Genomic DNA, 18,111 nt, shown 5'->3' on the forward strand with positions numbered 1-18,111 from the left:
AATTTAAAAGATACGTCTGTTAAAATGCAGATAATAGCCCTGGCTTTGGGACTAAAATGGGGCTAGAGAGGACGAGCCTCCCTTGGGCGGGTCTAGCCAGAGGCTCTGGATTGGGCATCTATATCATCAGTGAACCAATCAGCGGATCTGACTGCGCATCAGAGTGTTGATGGGGAGGGTCATCAGCGATATCAGAGTTTTTTCCGAACCGGGGAACAGGGGCGCTGCGTTTACCAAAATCAATTCCTTGAATTAGGCTTTGATTATGTTCTGGCCCGCCATCTTGTGGCTCCTCAAAAAATTGGCCCACGGCCAAACTTACTTGCCTACCCCTGCTCTAGAGTCTACTCTAGATCAGTGGTTCCCAAACTTTTTGTCCCCAAGGCACACCAAAGGACAAGTCAAAATCTCAAGGCACACCTATTGTGCAAAATAGCCCTGATAACACGTGTTATCACTCATATGTAAAATATCTGTAAATGTGCATAATTATTTACAAATGCCAAATAAAAGACAACTATATTACTCATGAAATATTTAGTAACGAAATATTTCAGAAATGAATTTGAAACGTTATCAAATTAGGCTTCATCAAAGCAGCAACACACTCATTTAAACCAGACAGGTCACAACATTAAAAATGAGACAAAGGAAATTCAGCACAGATAACTGTCAATGCAAGGAAGCTGCATTGTCCATGGTCCTGAACTACAAATTATAAATGTAACATTTCAGCAGAGTCGTTACTAAAAAAAAGTAATATATTACATATTACATATTACTTAAGAATTACACTACTTCGTTACTCTCTACATAAAGTAACTCGTTACTTTACTCGCAGGGCCGGCCCGCCCCTCCCTGCAGGCAGATCACGCAGACTGCTAAAGTTTCAAATGTTCTCTTTAGTTCAGTTTCCATCCTGAATGTTTTCCTATCTGACCATGGCTGTTCTCTGTCTCCTGCTATCTGTATATTTTGCGCAGTCTATCTCTGCTCACTCTGTTGCGTCGGCGTGTTCTCCTGCGTGTTGGCCATGTGTTGCACTGGAACCAGACACCGCAAAGACTTCAGCCGAGCACGTACGAACTGCGCATGCGTGAGTGGCAATAACTCTCCTTACCAGCAGGCGGCGGTAGTGTGTATTCGTCATTCAAAACAGGCAACAACCGGAAGACAGAGAAGAAGAACAGACTGATATAAACAAACAAATAGCGTGTGCGGTAGCTCCACTTTAGCATGTGTTCTTTGCAGGTGCTTGTTGAGGTTTGACGTGGTGTTTACAGCAGTGGATAACAGCTTCTGGCCTGGACACAGTTTGCACCTCACCGTCACATTCCTGTCTATTCTTCGGATGAACTCAAAATAATGGGCATACGTCCTCCACCCCTCGAGAGTTATCGCTGACTCAGCCATGTTTATGCAGCACTGCAGGTGGAGATGTAGTCGCACAGATTACGTACATATAAACCTACAAAGTACTGATATAGTAAATAAAAAAATAATTATTTTTATGTAGTTGTATATTGCAATAATAACGTATGGTTGTCATAAAATCCCACGGCACACCCGGACTTTCCTCACGGCACACCAGTGTGCCGCGGCACACCGTTTGGGAACCACTGCTCTAGATGATAGGAACGGAGGTTTCAAACTTCCTTTATAACCTCCTTTAGCTTAGGAACCACTGGACCTCCCTTGACGAAAGGAGAGGAGAAAATGCTGCCCCACAATGCGTTGTGGCCGCAGCATTTGCCGTCACACAACAGTCGGCCGTTCGCGGAAACAACTGATTATGACCGAGAAATGATATCATGAAAGTTACGGTGCTTATTAAGCATTTAAAAACTTATGTGGTAAGTTGCCAAAGTGCTTTGTTTTGAACGTTCATCAGTATTATAATCAAAGAGAAATATGAACATTAGTTTTGACTGAAATTATCAAATAAAGTCAGCATTTCACAGTCTTTACTGAGCTGTGTGGGGTTTGTTCAACTTTTAAAATATGTTTGAATGGTGATATACACAGTGATAGATGTTAAGGACTTACGTTTATAATAAATATACATCTGTATTGATTTTAAGATATTTTCATAGTTCATACAATCATACGTATTGGGATCATTTGTATTAATGTGGACCGGAGGGAGAGGGTGACGAGCATAAGTTTCACTTTCCTTTTTTATTTAAATTCCAACTTTGGTCATGAAGAATATGTTTCTCTGTTGTCCACGTTCATAAAGCATAAAACAACAGCATCAGAGCACGGTGCAGAGTCTCTAGATGAGTTTACAGTAGTCCCTCGTTCTTATTAAACATCCATGTTGTAGTCCGCTGTATAGAAAACTGTAGTTTCCTTAGTTTCCCCACAGCAGCAGACGCACAAAATGACGTCCGCTGCGCATCATAAACACGTTGGATAGTGAAAGTGCATTCTGATTCTCTAAAGCACTGCACTCTCTTCTCCTAAATCCTTTTGAATTCTCCTATCCACTATCCCTTAACCCCGTGACGTTTCACTCAGAGGTCAAGGAATAGACGATAGGGTTAGAATTTAGGAGCTGATTTGTGGACTATTCGACTGCAGCCCTGGATGTCCTCTGTGGAGTACAATTGGACTTAATGCTGTGGCATGTATAACCTCAAAGTAATAGACCAAAAACCAATGTGCACCACAGAGGACAAAAATGAATGGGTGGGTCTCTGGAGGATAAATGGAGAAAATAAATGAAACACAAAAGCCTTTAAAACTGTGAGACTGTGCAAGTTAGTCATTAATCCCCCAAGGATGTTATGGCCTACAAGGGGAAAGTCCATAGCCGCGTTCACACCGCAGGACTTTCCCTGGTACTTTAGTTCTTTAGTTCCGTTAGTACCAATAATGTCGCGTTCACACCGCCGGGACTACTCAGTGCCGGGAACTCTTTTGGAACTCTTTTGGTACTTTTTAGTCCCTGCTAGAGAGGTGGTACGAACCTGGTGACAAAAGAGTGCCAATTTCTATTCTATTTCTATTGGCTGGGCGAATTGCAAACCACGCCCCGTTAGACTCTGAATTTGTTTTGTTAGGCAGCCATTTGTTTCCTCGCTACAAAACCACATCCACACCTGAGCGAGTAGTTTTTTTGTACTTTAAAGCAGTTATGACCACACGTACTACAACACCGGAGCGGTGGAATGATGAGGAAGTGTCGGCGCTTCTGGCAATTTACTCCAAGGACGGGATGCAGCAGCTTCTACAGAAAGCAGTTCCCAACTCCAAATGTTTTGAGCGATGTTCGCTACTTGAGCTGGGAATCGTGCACAGTGCACACGGATGCCGGGTAAAAATAAAGAAACTCAGGCAGGACTATAAAAAAATTAAAGACCACAATAATAAGAGTGGTAACGATTTTCTATTGTTATTATATATATATATATATTGCCACTGTTTTTTAATACTGACACCTAACTTGCACTAAGGCGTGTCTGCTGCTATATATATTGCCACTGTTACATTGTTTTGAAACTACTTACACTTTATTTTACATTTCACACTGTTATTTAACTTCAATTTACATGCATACGACACACCTGGAACAGCATGATGCTGTTATTGTTATGTCTTGACTGTGCAATAAAACAAACAAACTGGTGAAGCTTTATTTATTGTGTCCCACCCCAAATTTGCAGAATAGAAGAATGTGAGAGCAGACAGGTGTCGGTGGTTGAATTTATCAGAAACACAAGTCTTACACACATAAACACAAGTAATCGATCATGTCATTTGTTTTAGATAAATAAGGGAAAAACACCAAACAAGGGTTGATGTCCTTTTCCAAAATCAGCCTGAGGGGGCAATATATAATAAATAAAGATAAAGTCCATTGTTATAATGGGGTATTTTATTTGTAAATTACCCTTATGAACTCCATCATGTCTGAGGTCGGAAAGTAAACAAACGCCTCATACAGCGGATGGGCTTTAGTGCCGTGGTACTTTAGTGGTACTTTAGTGCCGGCACTAAAGTACCGCAAGTCCTGCGGTGTGAAAGCGGCTCATGTCTGGAGTTCAATTCACAGTTTAGAAAACACACATTTAGGGTGTTTAACAAAAAAAATAAAAGAACAGCAAAATGTACAAATAGAAAGAGACATGTACACATACAATAATTTCACATACATACAGAAACATACTGTAGGCTACTGTTTATAATTTGAACCTTTTGTTTAATATACTGTAATAATGTGGGGTGGCATAATGGACCTTTGGCTCAGGTCACCGGTTCAAGTCTCCAAATAAAACAAGTGTGAACTGGTAACTGGAGAGAAGCCCGTTCGCCTACTGGGCACTGCTGAGGGGCGAGGCACAGGACCCCACACTGCCCTGGGGGCAGGGCCGGACTGGGACAATAAGTCAGGCCGGGAATTATACACCCAGCCAGGCCACTACCAGTTTTCTTTTGTACCATTTTGCTGGATTTATTTGTCAATTTTTACAGCGTTGCTGCCCGTAGTGATAGCCCTCTACATCTACTACCCAAAAATAAACATATGGACATGGGTTACTATTTAAAATGTGCAAATCTATTTAGGAACCTATGTGAACATATTTTAATTGTGGGTGGACCTCAAATCCTATAGGGGGGTCCGGGGGCATGCCCCCCCCGGTAAGATTTTTTTTTTTTTTTAAATGTTGGACTTAAAGGTGGGGTAGGTACGTTTGAGAAACTGGCTCGAGATACACTTTTTGTTATATTTCATGGAATGCTCTTAACATCCCGATAGCAATGAATATCTTTTTGTTTTGCTAGTGGAGTACTTCGTGACCACAGAGTGTGAACGTTGTGATCAGCTGTTTTAGCGCAGTTCTTCAGTGAAGGGGGGAGTCTCCTTCCGCAGCCGGTTGGCGTAATTTTGGCACAGTTCCGTTGTGCAGACCGACGTTAACAGCAGCCCTGTCTGTGCACACGGAGACCGACTCTGTCGTCCGGTGATCTAACCGCCTTCTGGAAAAGCTTCACAAGTACGTCGGTACGCAAATGCGCTTTGTGACACAAGTGACGGTACGCATTTCAGATTACGCACATAACCTGCGTACCAGTTATGTGCACCCCTGTACCAGAGCCATATTATTACTATTATATGGCTCTGCCCTGTACTACAGCAAAAGTATTCTCCGTCGGGACTTCCTGCAACAACACCACGCCGTTATCAAAGATGTTCTATTGAGAAGACGATCACTACGTGACAAAAGTTTTCAAAACCGTGGCTACTGAAATCAATCTTACTAACTGCTGTCTGTGCAATTTACTCCGCGCGAGTTGGCAGACTTTATTTTGCTTACTTTAACATCATTTTTCAAGGTGGGGCTAAGCCATTTCTTGGTATGGGTGTAGCCTACCCCAGCCATACCCTGGCGCTGCCACTGGTGGCACGTATGGGGCGGGCCATTCCGCACATGCGTTAAATATTTTAACGCAATTAATTAAAAAAATTAATTACCGCCGTTAACGCGATAATTTTGACAGCGCTAATATATACATTGAAAAAGTCAGTCCACAATACAGAAATATGTATGTTTCTAATTAAACACATACATTGGTGAATGTATATGATTGCAATTAAGGGATTAAAAAAAGGAAATAAAGTAGCAAAAAGAAATGCCAACATAGGGGTCAACATAAATAAATTGTTACTAAAAACCTTAGATGTATTTGTATGTAAAGCACTCCGGCCTGCTTTTGTATGGTGCTATACAGATACATTTGGATTCAATTAAACTCCACAAGTGAAATTTCCCCCTGTAGACCGGAAACTCAATTTGTTAAACACACACAGCATGCTCAAATCATAATTGGTGAATAACTTATCAATGTTTTCAATGTACATAATGGTATACTGTATTTTATTGATTAAATTCTTATTTTAATTGTTTGCTTCTCAGAACAATTCACATTCTACATTATATAAAATAAAGGACAAACAATCACATTTTTGTAAATATACTTTAATTGGTTGCTTGGTATCAGAATCACTAAAGGTTTGAGACTTGTGAGAGATACAGCATAACTGTATATACACTTGGGGATTAATTAAGGAAAAGAGTCATAAGTATCATAGATTGAGCCAAAGCCCTGTACTTCAATGCTGAGAAAGGATAAGACAGAAAGTGGGACAAGAACATTTGCCTGGCTCTGTTCTTGGGAGAATACTATTTCCCCAGATCGCCCCTTTTGTTGATCACATGCTCCATGTCGGTGTGTTCGGATGTGTCTAGTTTGATGTCGTACTTGGCCAGGATCTTCATGATGGGCCTGATCTTCAGCCACCACTGTGTCTTAGGGATGCGGTGCCTGCAGCAGAAGGAGGAGGGATGTTACTCACCATATATTTACCATTAAATTCACCATCACAATTAGTGCAATAAGTTATATGGAAAACATCTGACTCAAGATCTGTGTCTGCCTTCAGTTCAGTCAGAGGCTGGAAGGTGAGCGCTCTCTTCCTCATTCCCAGCACACAGGCAGAGTCTGGTGTATTGGCGAAGATGCGACCTAAAGGACACAGGAATTTAAACAATTGCACTCAGACTTTACTTTCATTAAAATAGCAATACCTAAATGTAAAAATACTGCATTGCAAGCCAAATTCCTGCAATCAAAATTATACAGAAGAAATAGGAGACATGTATGTATCAAGAATCTAAATCATGATTTTATATTTGATTTATATGATTTTATTGTATGCATTTCTACATGAACTCAGGTTTGCAATTAAAATGAGATCCCAATTTTGATGGGATTTACCTGATTTAATAAAGATTATCTAAGATAATGTAGCTATCAAAATGACTCATTATTGCCCCCCTGTGTGTTATATGATTACATAATTACTCATTCATTGTGTAAGTGGCATTTTAATTCTACAATTTCACAAACTTATTTTCTGTAGTTTGCATCAGCTGAACATGTTTTGTATATAAGATTTTCATCTGCAAAGTACAGATTAATGTAGTGGAGAAAAAACTAAAGTATCTTCCTTTAAGATGTAGTAACATTTAAATAAAAAGCAACAATAATAAAATGGAAAAGCTCAAGAGGGTACAAGTACATTTCATATTTGAATATGTGCAACAGAAACTGATCTGCACATACCGTGTCTGTAACACTCCTTGAGTTTGTCTGTCAACCACAGAACGGTCTTGGCACCCATCTTTGTGCCAAAGTTTCTGTCGAAGGGTGTTGGAGTGCCACCCTGTAGACAATGAAGGACAAATGGGTTTAGCATCGATCCAATTGTAATACATCAATAACATGGGAAAAGGAGGTTTTGCTGCGTGAACAGACCTGCTGCATGTGTCCGAGGACGTTCTTACGGCAGTCAAAGATGCCTTTGCCCTCCTCTGAGTACAGGTTGAAGATGAAGTCAGTGGTGTAATTGGCATTAGAGTTCTCATTCCTATCGTAGAAAGAAAAGAGACGGATTATTGAACTTTATCTGGAGCGATATGATGTGACTGATTCTTATAGTGAGCATAAGGCCTACACAGACGCAGCAGTAAAAGCTTAGGTGTTACTAATAACATTAACAATAGCTGTAATCTATTTAAGTGTTCCAGTAAATCGTGAAAGCGAGCCAGCATGCACCACAACAGGACCCTGAAACTGGAGCACCTAAATGGAAGTCATCCATCATTTATTCTATTGTTTACACTTTGGAAATACTGTCATACATCATGAAGTGAAAATGTGCTATTTTTACAACATACATCTTGAGGAGTTGTGTCCTGAAAGAACAAATGTAACATTATACTGTACCTCAATCCATATCTGCTCCACACCCGATTAAAATCCTACCTGAGAATCAAACCTCTCTTCACTGTTGTCTTCATCTTCTCCACAAGATGCTCCACGTTCAACTATAGTCCACAGATCACAATCAGAAACAGAATCCTAGTCAACCCTCATCCTACAAACATAATTAACATACAAGGAATACCTGGGATCCTGGAGACTCCAAGCATAAACAATTCAAAAATGGTATATCTCAAATGTCTTATTTCTTCTCAAAACATTAGTTATAAACAGAGTTTAATCATCTTAAGATAATACATATTAAAGGAAAGTTACAGTTAATTTAAATGTTGTATAACGAGCACATAAAAAAAATGGTCTACTACATCTGTGAATGTCTCCTTAAAAATGACTGACACAACGCCGCACCTCTTATATGGGACTTTAATTAAGACCCATAGTCAATATGAGCCACCGACTTAAACGGATAGCTGCGCTCCACCAGTACACAATCACATTAGTATTTTAAATATGCACTAATCAAAACAGAATCACAAAACCATGATATGACGTCATTATGAACACATTGATAGACACAGTCATGAAATGTTTGAAAGATAGAATACAGGACCTGTGAGATATCAGAGATATGGTCTGTAGGGCCCCATATAGGATTAAGGTGGAGAGACACTTGAAACTGAAAACTTGATAAACATGTTGTGGTATCAGCTCACCTCCAGGTCTTTAATGTTGAATTTGTCCTCATAGATGTAGGCGGCATCAGCCCCAGCAGCCAGACCAGCCATAGTCGCCAGGTAGCCGCAGTACCCCCCCATTGTCTCCACGATGAACACGCGGCGCTTGGTCCCTGCTGCTGACTGCTTGATTCTGTCACAGGTCTGCAGAAAAGACACATTAGAGAAAGGCATTAAGCTGGGTATATGTGTGCGTACTGTATGTTTGTTTTTGAGACACTGACAGCGGTGATGGTGTTGAGGGCAGTGTCAGCGCCGATGCTGAAGTCAGAGCCGGGGACGTTGTTGGAGACGGTGGCGGGGATTACCACCATGGGAATGCACATCTCCTCGTACTTCTCTCTGGCCTGAACCAGCTCCAGGCCTCCCACAAAGGCCTGCACCGCAGCGGGGAGAAGAGGAAGAACAAATTTCATGGCTTTTTTAGTGAGATCATTCAACACTTACACGACTACTGGTTTTAAAAGGAATACAAGCGATGACATCTGTTACCTCAAATCCACCGATGATCACCAAAGCGTGGATGTTGAACTTGGCAATATTTTGGCTGATTTCCTCCAACATTTTTCCTGGTAGAGATCTTTGGGAAAGAGTGACAGATTAAAGTGTGAAACATTTTGTAGTGTGAATTGTGACAAAAGCTGAGGAAAAGGGAAACAACTTGTGTTGTACCTCTTGGTGCCCAACATTGAGCCTCCTTTTCCAGTCCAGCCTGTCACTGAAGTCCATGTGATAGGCTCAACCTGCAACAAAAGAGCATTCCTAATTTAATGTTTGTTATCTAACGAATATTGAAAGATGGATAACTATTTAAAAAACAAATACAAATCACCCAGTTTGGTTTACAGCATATTTCATGTGGGTGTGTTATTTAGGGACTCTTTGAGACTAAACTTACATACCTTTTTCAAATGTATGTATGTTATTAGTATAACCTAACCAGAGTGAACAGGTCTCTTGTCCTTTATACTGTAAAGGTTTACCATTAACACCTTGTGTGTTTATATATATATATACCATTTTTTTTTTATCTAATAAACTATGTTTCAAGACTACAAATAAATTGACACTTGACATACTAATATAAGAAGTTGAAATGCATAATTTGGTTAGAGGTTCAATTGATTTTAGGTGTAACAGTTTTAAACAATATGGTTTTATAATAAATAAGAATATTTCAGAAAGCATTTATTTATAACTTGGCATGCTGTTATTTTTTCACACTAATCACAGCGTGTTTAAATCTATCTTTGCTTTTATCTTATCTACTATTTTTCAGAATCTTAACTTGTAAATTAGATCAATGATTAAATAAATAAACAAGTATTAGAAGCACATGTTTTACCTAACTCTGTGAACAGACTTCACCGAACTGTAGCAAAGACAGAAGTGAACACTTACTTGTCCGTGAGCCAGACCATCGAATCCGTCATGCACAGCCAGCATGGTGTGGCCCTGGATGATTCCCATCCTGACAGCTGAGCGGACCGCAGCGTTCATCCCAGCGCACGGAGCGCCGATGTTCATGATGGCCACATTGATGTTGCTCTGGTCAGTGAGAGAGGGACAAAGAAGGAGAAGAAAATTGAGGAAAATATGTTGATTAAAACAATAAAATCATAAATGTTATTTCCATTAAGACTTATTTTTATCACAATGCAAGGGTTTGACTTTGAATATGACCTTACCTTAACATCGGGGGGGTTGATGTGAGCCAGCAGCTTGTATGTCTTCCAGTTGTTCTCAAAACTCCTGCACATCATAAATAGATTTGAGTGTTGGTAGTTTTTCTTTTAATTATTTTATTATTCACTTCTATATTTCGTTTGACCCATTTATTTCAATTTTTTTTCAATTTATCCTCCAAACAAGTTTGTGCTATTCTAGATTCTGGAGAGTGGCACCAACAATATCGCAGATTTCTACAGATTATAGTGAATTAACAAATCAACTAAATAATAAGAAAAGTGTAAATCCATGAAAAATGTTTCTATCTGATCATTATAAGCCTAAAATAAAAACATGAAGTCTGCCATTTAAACCTTGCATTGTGCATAGCAATGTCACACTTACGTTCCTCTGAGCTTGATGGCATCTTCAAATCTGCCCTCAGCCATGGCGGCAGTAACATCTTTGGTCTGTAGCACAGTGAACAACAGAGAGTGTGAGAGAAGCAGGAGAAATCCTCAGCGCACATCTTATAAATCAAAATAAACTAAATATTTTGGCGTACCACTTGCACACACTCCATGAGCGGCAGTCTGACTGCCTGGTTCCCGGACAGGCTGACCACACAGGCAGGAGTGTCTGGAGTGGCCTCCAGCAGCGCCATCACCGCCTCCACACCCATTCTGCTGCCCTGGACAACACACACACAGATTCAGATCATCAGGTGTGTGAGTTTGAGCTGTACACTGTCCTTTATATAAAGTACTGCATTCAGACATGTACCAGAATTCTATCGAAGGCGGAGGGGGTTCCTCCTCTCTGCACGTGTCCGAGAACAGTGATGCGGGTATCAAAGCCGAGCCTGTCAGTCACCAGCTGGAGACAAAAAAAAGTAATTATGTCATTTTAGATTTTCTCCTTGGAATAATAATTTATCACACTGGCATTAGAAACAAGGGCTTGCCCCAGCATCCGAAAAGACATCCTATAAATGAAGATTCGATGAATATAATAGAAAATGTGGCAAATATTTTTATGAAGGGAAAGGCAACACTGTGTGGGGATTGTTTTGCGGTGCTTTGTTTGTCTTAAATATTTGCGTCCACTGAATACAATGAAGGGTATTTATGTTGACAACATGGCCCATTGTGTATGTCATGGTTAAGGGTGGAGGGTTTCGATGTATATTTTGTGATACATTTAATGTTGTACTATTTTTGAAATAGTAAAACATTTTAATTCGGCAGTAAGGCTTGCCTCCTTGATCTGGTCAGATGTAATCGGTTGGCCATCTCTGGACATCGCTCCCTCAGCCACAATGATCACATTCAGGCGAGAACCTCTGGCCCTTTGCTAAAAAGAAAAAAATCAGAGGAAAAGAAAGAGCTTTCTGACTGACACATAATGTATTGTTTCCTCTGAAATGCATTATCTTCTGCAAATAGAGACACACATACGTCTGCCAGCCTCCTGCACAGATGGTCCTCCCAGCCATCATCTGGGGGCATCTCTGGGATGAAGACCCAGTCGGCCCCGCAGGACAGAGCCGACACCAGGGCCAGGTACCTGCAGACAGACCCACAAGATTAACCCATGTGCCAGAAATATCTCTACAATATTCAGCCATGAGTATAGGATGAGAACATCTTGATTCCTTAAGTGGATTTACTTAATCCCAGGTCTGTTCAATTGGCTATATATATATTGGCTATATTCAATAGGTTAAATCTGGCCCTTTAAGGACCTTATTCCGGCCTTTTTGTCATTAATAGAAACAATTATTAAAATATTTTCAGATGCGTTTAAAGTTGAATTGTTGTTTTTTTAACTCCCGTCCATCTGCCCTGCTATTGATGCTGTTACAGACTGTTAAAAGCAGTATCCATTTTCTAGCATAATCATGAATGTGAATATGGTATAGGCGTTGAGTTTTAGATTGGAATGTTAATAAATACAGACACACAAGTTACTGACCCACAGTGTCTGCCCATCACTTCCAGGATAAATGTCCTCTGGTGGCTGTGGATGAACAGAAAGCATTTTGTACAAATAAGAAAAGTAAACATTGGCAAGGATAATTTGTACAATGACATAAAAAGAACACACATTTTAAGTAAACAATACAGAATCAGACTTCACAAAACATTAAAAGTGTCAGTTATTTGTTTAGTTCTGGATGAATTGTATTGCTTTGCATCAGAAATGTGATGCTTCATATACTTCATGTGTACTGCACTGTACTGCTGCTATGACCTTCATTCAAATGTGTATGTTGTATATTGAAGTGAATCTCCTCAATCACTGTGAGCCTGGGCGAGGGGTGACAGCGATGTCTTACCTCTGAGCGGTCGTGGTGATGGCGTCCACCACCTCGATGATGCGGTGCAGGGCGGAGTCAGTGCCAATGGTCATGTCGGTGCCACAGAAGTCGTTGTCGATGGAGCCCACCATGCCCACGATGTTCAGATGGGAAGATTGCTTGGCTTCCGCTTCAGAAATCGAACCTGCATAAAAACAAACACGGCAAACAGAGATGTAACGCTAATAAAAAGAAGAATATAAAGCCTGTCAAAATGTTCTTTTCGTTTACACAGGAATGATCTCTGGTTTAAAATGTAATTGCCTCCCTATCAAAGACAACATATGAAATATTTCCCCAACCCAAAAAAAACCTGAAACAACTGTGATACTCTGCTGGAAAACCACATAAACAACAAGAGTCTAGTGCAAGTAAACATGCTCCCAATATCGAGCAATATTAAGTATTGAACGTTTTTGCAATGAACATTTTCTATAAACACACATACCCAATGACCTAATGATGGCGACACATAAAATGTAAAAGGGTCATTTATATTCTTTAGGGAGATGTGTGTACAAACAATCCATGCAAAAGTTGTCAAGAAATGTTCCTAAAAATATTTAGTGGATCATCGTCAAAAGTATTCAGGATTCATCCTCTGGGGGCAGTGGGGGCCATGAATGTCTCAACAAAATGGAATCTTAATGCATCAAATAGCTGTTGTGATATTGAGTCCAAGATGTTGGATACTTTATAAAGGGTTTGTGAGAGAAGACCCATAAGTTATTTCACCTCATCTTTAACGATATTATAATGGTAGAGAGGACATGCTAAGTCGTTGGCACAGTTGAGGGGATGAGGCTGTTGATGATGTCACTCAGGACTCCTCACAGCCTCCATGTTTGTTTACCAGCGGTGACGAGGTCTCCCAGCAGCCCGCTCCACTCGCTCCTGAACGCGTCGGCTCCGGTCAGACTGCCGTCCCCCCCGATCACACACAGGTTGGTGATTCCCAGCTTCACCAGGTTGAAAGCGGCCTTCCTACGACCCTCTCTGGCGCGGAAGTCCTTGCTGCGGGCGCTGCCGATCACAGTTCCTCCCTGACATGGAGGAAGAGAATATGTTTTTAAAACAGTTACTGAAACAAACTTATTTCTTGGGTTTGGAGGAAGAAGAATTAAATAATGTTGAAGCGTTTGCTGACAGTTATGTCAGTTATCCAATATATTTTTACTGTGGGATGAGCATCACTGAGGCTTTATGAAATTGTGGAATTAGACTCATTAAGAAGTCTTTAAGTCATGTAGTAAGGCTGCATCATGCTTAACAACACAGGCACTGAACAAGCGACATCCTAGAAAGCTTACCAGCACCCGTTCCCACTCCAATGCTCACTTCAAACACTTCATTAATCTGAGTTTATCGTTCTCCTATCCTCTTGCCAGGCCTCTTTATTTAGTCAATGATCATACAGAAAGAAAATGGTAACCCTGAGCTTTACAGTGTCGCATTTCCATCACCCTTCAGTTGCAGGGATGAGAACAAATTTAATATCATCACTCAACATTTCCTAAATGTTGAGGAAGCTTTTGACTCTGAGTGAGTGGTGTGTTAAAGGTTAAAATATCAGGTCAGGTTAGGGTTCACTTTCTAGGAGATCCGTATAGTAAAATATCAGAACAATAATTCAAAATGCCTCATTTGTAGTACTTCAGATTGTTTTGCTATAATAATATCATTTGAAGGAAAGTGGTGTAATGATGTCTGCATGGTTTGACACCAGCGAAGGTGAGTGAAGCTTTTTGGGGGTGGCCTGACGCTTTAAAACACCACCAACAATCCTTGTGTGCAGATCACTCACCAGCTGAAGCATCATGGACACACTCTCCCATGTGGCGAGGTGAATGTTGTCTCCTCCATCCACCAAGCCCTGGTAGCCCTGCAAAACACACAGCACAAGAGTCAAGAGTCACAGACTTATTTGAACCCCAAGGTTAATATTTTAATGCTTTTTTTTTTCTTCTTTTGAATACTCTGTCTTAAATTTGAATTAAAATACTCTCTTGCTCATGGTTTGCATCATTACACAAAATCACTTTCCTTTTAAGGTTAAGCCTACTTGGCAATAAACTGGATTCTGATATAATAGAAACATTTGCAATAGAGAATTGGTAAACATATAAAGAATATGTTTCTTTTAAAACAATGCTCTGCCACCTTTTTTTCATAACATCAATAACGCACAAATTAATTAAGAATTCTTTAGTTATTTGTATTTACTCCCCGTACCTCATGAACAAAGTAGACCTTTGCTCCGGTGTAGAGACCAACTCTGACTGTGGCTCTCACAGCAGCGTTCATACCTGAGACACAAAGGACATGAGTCTCATTCACTCATATTATAGCATAATGACAGACTCTAACACTTCCTGTCGGATTTCAGCTTGAGACTCAACCTTTAAGTGACTGACACATTGGCACTAGATGAGACAAAAATAGTCACATGTAAAGGACAGAGTGAGTTCCTCTGGATGGGCAGCACACTAAAGGCCACTGCATGAGCTTGTGTTGTGACAGGATGGCATGTTGCAGCTCTTGTTTCAGCAGACAGCAGCTGTGGATGGGGGCGTTTCTCTCCTTAATACCAGAAAAAGGTCAACTCCACTAAATTTAGCCCTGAAGAAGGGAAATCAGGGAACGGTTGGGTACATCATTATTGGTTAGACTCAGGTTTGAAGAGCGGGAAAATTAGATTCTGAGAACTTTCAACTTTAAGTGGAGTAATTTTCTGAAGCTGCTTAATGTCAGTTTTTTAGGTTTAGCAGCCCCTGCCTGAACTATAGGGATGTCAAGACATATCAGTGAACCACCATTCCACCAATCCAATAATCAATTCAATCAAAAGTACTATGGGCACTTGTAAATGTCTATAACTATGTAAATGTATAATGTCCTTTATTGTTTTATGTTTCATGTGGAACCTATATGCTGCAGGTCTCCCTTGAAAAAGAGATCTATGATCTCAATGGGACCAATCTCGTTAAATAAAGGTTTGAAATGAAAATAAATCAAAAGACATGTTAAACAGAGTCTCTCAACAAGATATCATGCAAAAGCATCACTTTAAAACGTGTGTGTTTACCAGAGATGTTCTCATGAGTTTATTTGAAATACATCATTTGTTGCAGTATAAAAAGATGACAAATACATTAATTATTTTTGGTAGATAGTTTGACAAAGAGTAAGCAGGCCAATCTCAAAATGGATTTCTAAAGCTTATGCACTTTATCTGCTGCACATTTTATTTTGTGCTTTGCCTATCACTTGTAAGGACATTTGTAGTTTTCCTGGATACACTGCAGGTGTTTTGAATCCGAGAGACTCCGACAGCTGGCCTTCAACCGTAACACTTCCTGGAAGAAATGTTGCTTGCCCTTTCTGTTATTTGGCTCCTGGATTTACTTTGGAACTAAACATGATACTTCAGTGGCTGCGGCAAGATCAAAAGGTTGGTTGGGATTCAGCAGCGAAGCCAGAGTTTACACCCTCCGACTCGTATTGTGTTGTAACAGTTTATTCAAAACCATCTTAAAATGAATGACTCATCCTTTGCTCACCTTGTGCGTCTCCTCCTGACGTCAGCACGGCGATGGAGCGTCCGAGCCCCATCTTTGTGGGGTCCAGGGTGGGATGGAGATCACTGGACATGTTGCCAGAGGATGGGCACGACAAAGGGAAAAGAAAAAGAACAAAGCTGTTCTCTCTTCTGCTCCTCAGGGGAGGCACGAGTAAAGGCACAGGCTTTATAGACTGCTGCTGCCCGAGCCCCCTCCCACTGACTCCCTTACCCCCTCTCTTACAGCTCTCCTAAATATACTTCAGGCCCACTAACACCTGCAGCGGACAGTTACAGACAGTGGGACACAATGGCACATAGCACTCACATTTTGAATGCATTTCAAATGAGTTTTTTCCAAATAATGTGTACAAAGCAACAAATTAATGAAAAGGATTTTGAAATTATTTTGACACTTCAACATGAAATGTATGTAGGACTGTCGCTCCCAAAAATCTCCCCAAACTTATGTCTGCATTATATTTGTATACATTTCTTTATGCATTTATTGGAAAGCGCTGTCATTCAAAGTGTGAACATATTGATACATCATAGTTCATTTGTTTGGGGGTTTTAATATTACGCCACAACCATTTTTCTTTTTTATTAATCTCTCCGAACTCCATTTATGACGTTTGACATTTAATAACCTCAATAGAAACTGCCTGTCAGAATCGAGCTGATTCAGCAGCAGGGTGTGTTTCACATACCGTCATTACCATCTTCTCTGCCGTGTCGCATGGTGTTGAAATGTGCACCTTGTTTCCAGAACAAGGCTTTGACATCTGCCCCAGAGGCAGCATGGTGAATGCAAGTCAACCTGATGTATCTGGTTTCATTCATTTCAGGATGTGTGACTTTTATTTAGTCTATTGTTCATTCATTAAATCAGGGGTGTCAAACTCAAGGCCCGGGGGCCAAATCCGGCCCACGACTTCACTTCATGCGGCCCCACAAGAGCTGGCAAAGAATATAATAATATATTGTTTATTATACGGTTACATGGCGATTTACGGAAGCAGGTTGCCCATAAACTACATGTCCCACAATGCATCACAGACTTGCAATTATTTGCCCTAGACTTCTGCTTTCAGTCGTAGTTAATTATGAAGTTATTACCCTATCCGATAATAATCCAATGCAGAGGCAATAATGTAAAAATAATACATTATTTTAAATATTTATATTTATATAGTCTTAAAGTTACAACCGGCCCTTTGAGTGCAACCATAATGCTCATGTAGCCCGCAATGAAATTGAGTTTGACCCCCCTGCATTAAATGAACGTTTTGTTCATGCAGCCGTGTTAGTCAGGACTCCCTTGTCAAAGATATTATCGAATCTCAATGGTCACATTTCTGGTCAAATAAAAAAGGTATAAAACAGTCTTTCCTTGAACAGTCCAACATTTTCAATTTACTAAGGGGAGAGAAGAGCAGCAAATTGTGATATTTGAGCACGTTCAATAAACAAATATTTGAGACTTTTCCTTCACAAATACATTTTTAAGTTCTTGATTATCAAAAATTGTTGACAATTAACTCTCTGTGGATCGAACAAATTGTTAAATTGTTAGATCGTTCAGCACTGAAGCTAACAATATCATGGAAATGTATCATAGTCTGCTTTAAGCATAAATAGGTCACTGTAACTTTGATTTTCTACTAAATGTTCTCAAGCTTTCAACAGACAGGGTGTCGCTTTGACCATTGTCAGGGCTATTACCATATGGATGGAAGGTAATGTGATCACCATGTATGCATTGTTACCATCTAGCCACCAATCTTCAATAGCCTGTAATGTAAAATTTGATTGGCTAAGACTTTCCCTTTCCTGTGTCTCTTCCTGTATAACGTACTTGCCTTTCTGTTGTAACCTTGTCAGATCTTGTGCTACATTGCTAATGTAACTCTTAATTAAATAAAACAACTTGGTTTAAACTTGTAGATGTGTTAATTTCTTAATAGAAATGGATTAAGTATGGATTGTAGGAGCCATGA

At 40.1% G+C, this 18,111-nt stretch overlaps 1 protein-coding gene across 1 annotated transcript; it reads right to left on the bottom strand.

The window, feature by feature from the left end:
* Positions 1–5,963: 5,963 nt before the first annotated feature.
* Positions 5,964–16,288, bottom strand: LOC117449713 (ATP-dependent 6-phosphofructokinase, muscle type-like). Its single transcript, XM_034087546.2, has 22 exons — positions 16,113–16,288; positions 14,785–14,858; positions 14,357–14,434; positions 13,406–13,595; positions 12,532–12,697; positions 12,168–12,212; positions 11,651–11,759; positions 11,451–11,546; positions 10,977–11,069; positions 10,759–10,884; positions 10,599–10,663; positions 10,214–10,277; positions 9,927–10,073; positions 9,198–9,268; positions 9,018–9,105; positions 8,750–8,902; positions 8,505–8,669; positions 7,834–7,895; positions 7,324–7,435; positions 7,132–7,231; positions 6,426–6,531; positions 5,964–6,330 (listed from the first exon to the last, which is right to left on the bottom strand). The coding sequence occupies exons 1-22, from the start codon at positions 16,201–16,203 to the stop codon at positions 6,189–6,191; spliced, it is 2,343 nt and encodes a 780-aa protein (XP_033943437.1). The 5' UTR covers positions 16,204–16,288; the 3' UTR covers positions 5,964–6,188.
* Between the last annotated feature and the right edge of the window lie 1,823 nt (positions 16,289–18,111).

The sequence above is a fragment of the Pseudochaenichthys georgianus genome, chromosome 7 (genome assembly GCF_902827115.2).
Source record: "Pseudochaenichthys georgianus chromosome 7, fPseGeo1.2, whole genome shotgun sequence".
Classification (NCBI taxonomy): domain Eukaryota; kingdom Metazoa; phylum Chordata; class Actinopteri; order Perciformes; family Channichthyidae; genus Pseudochaenichthys; species Pseudochaenichthys georgianus.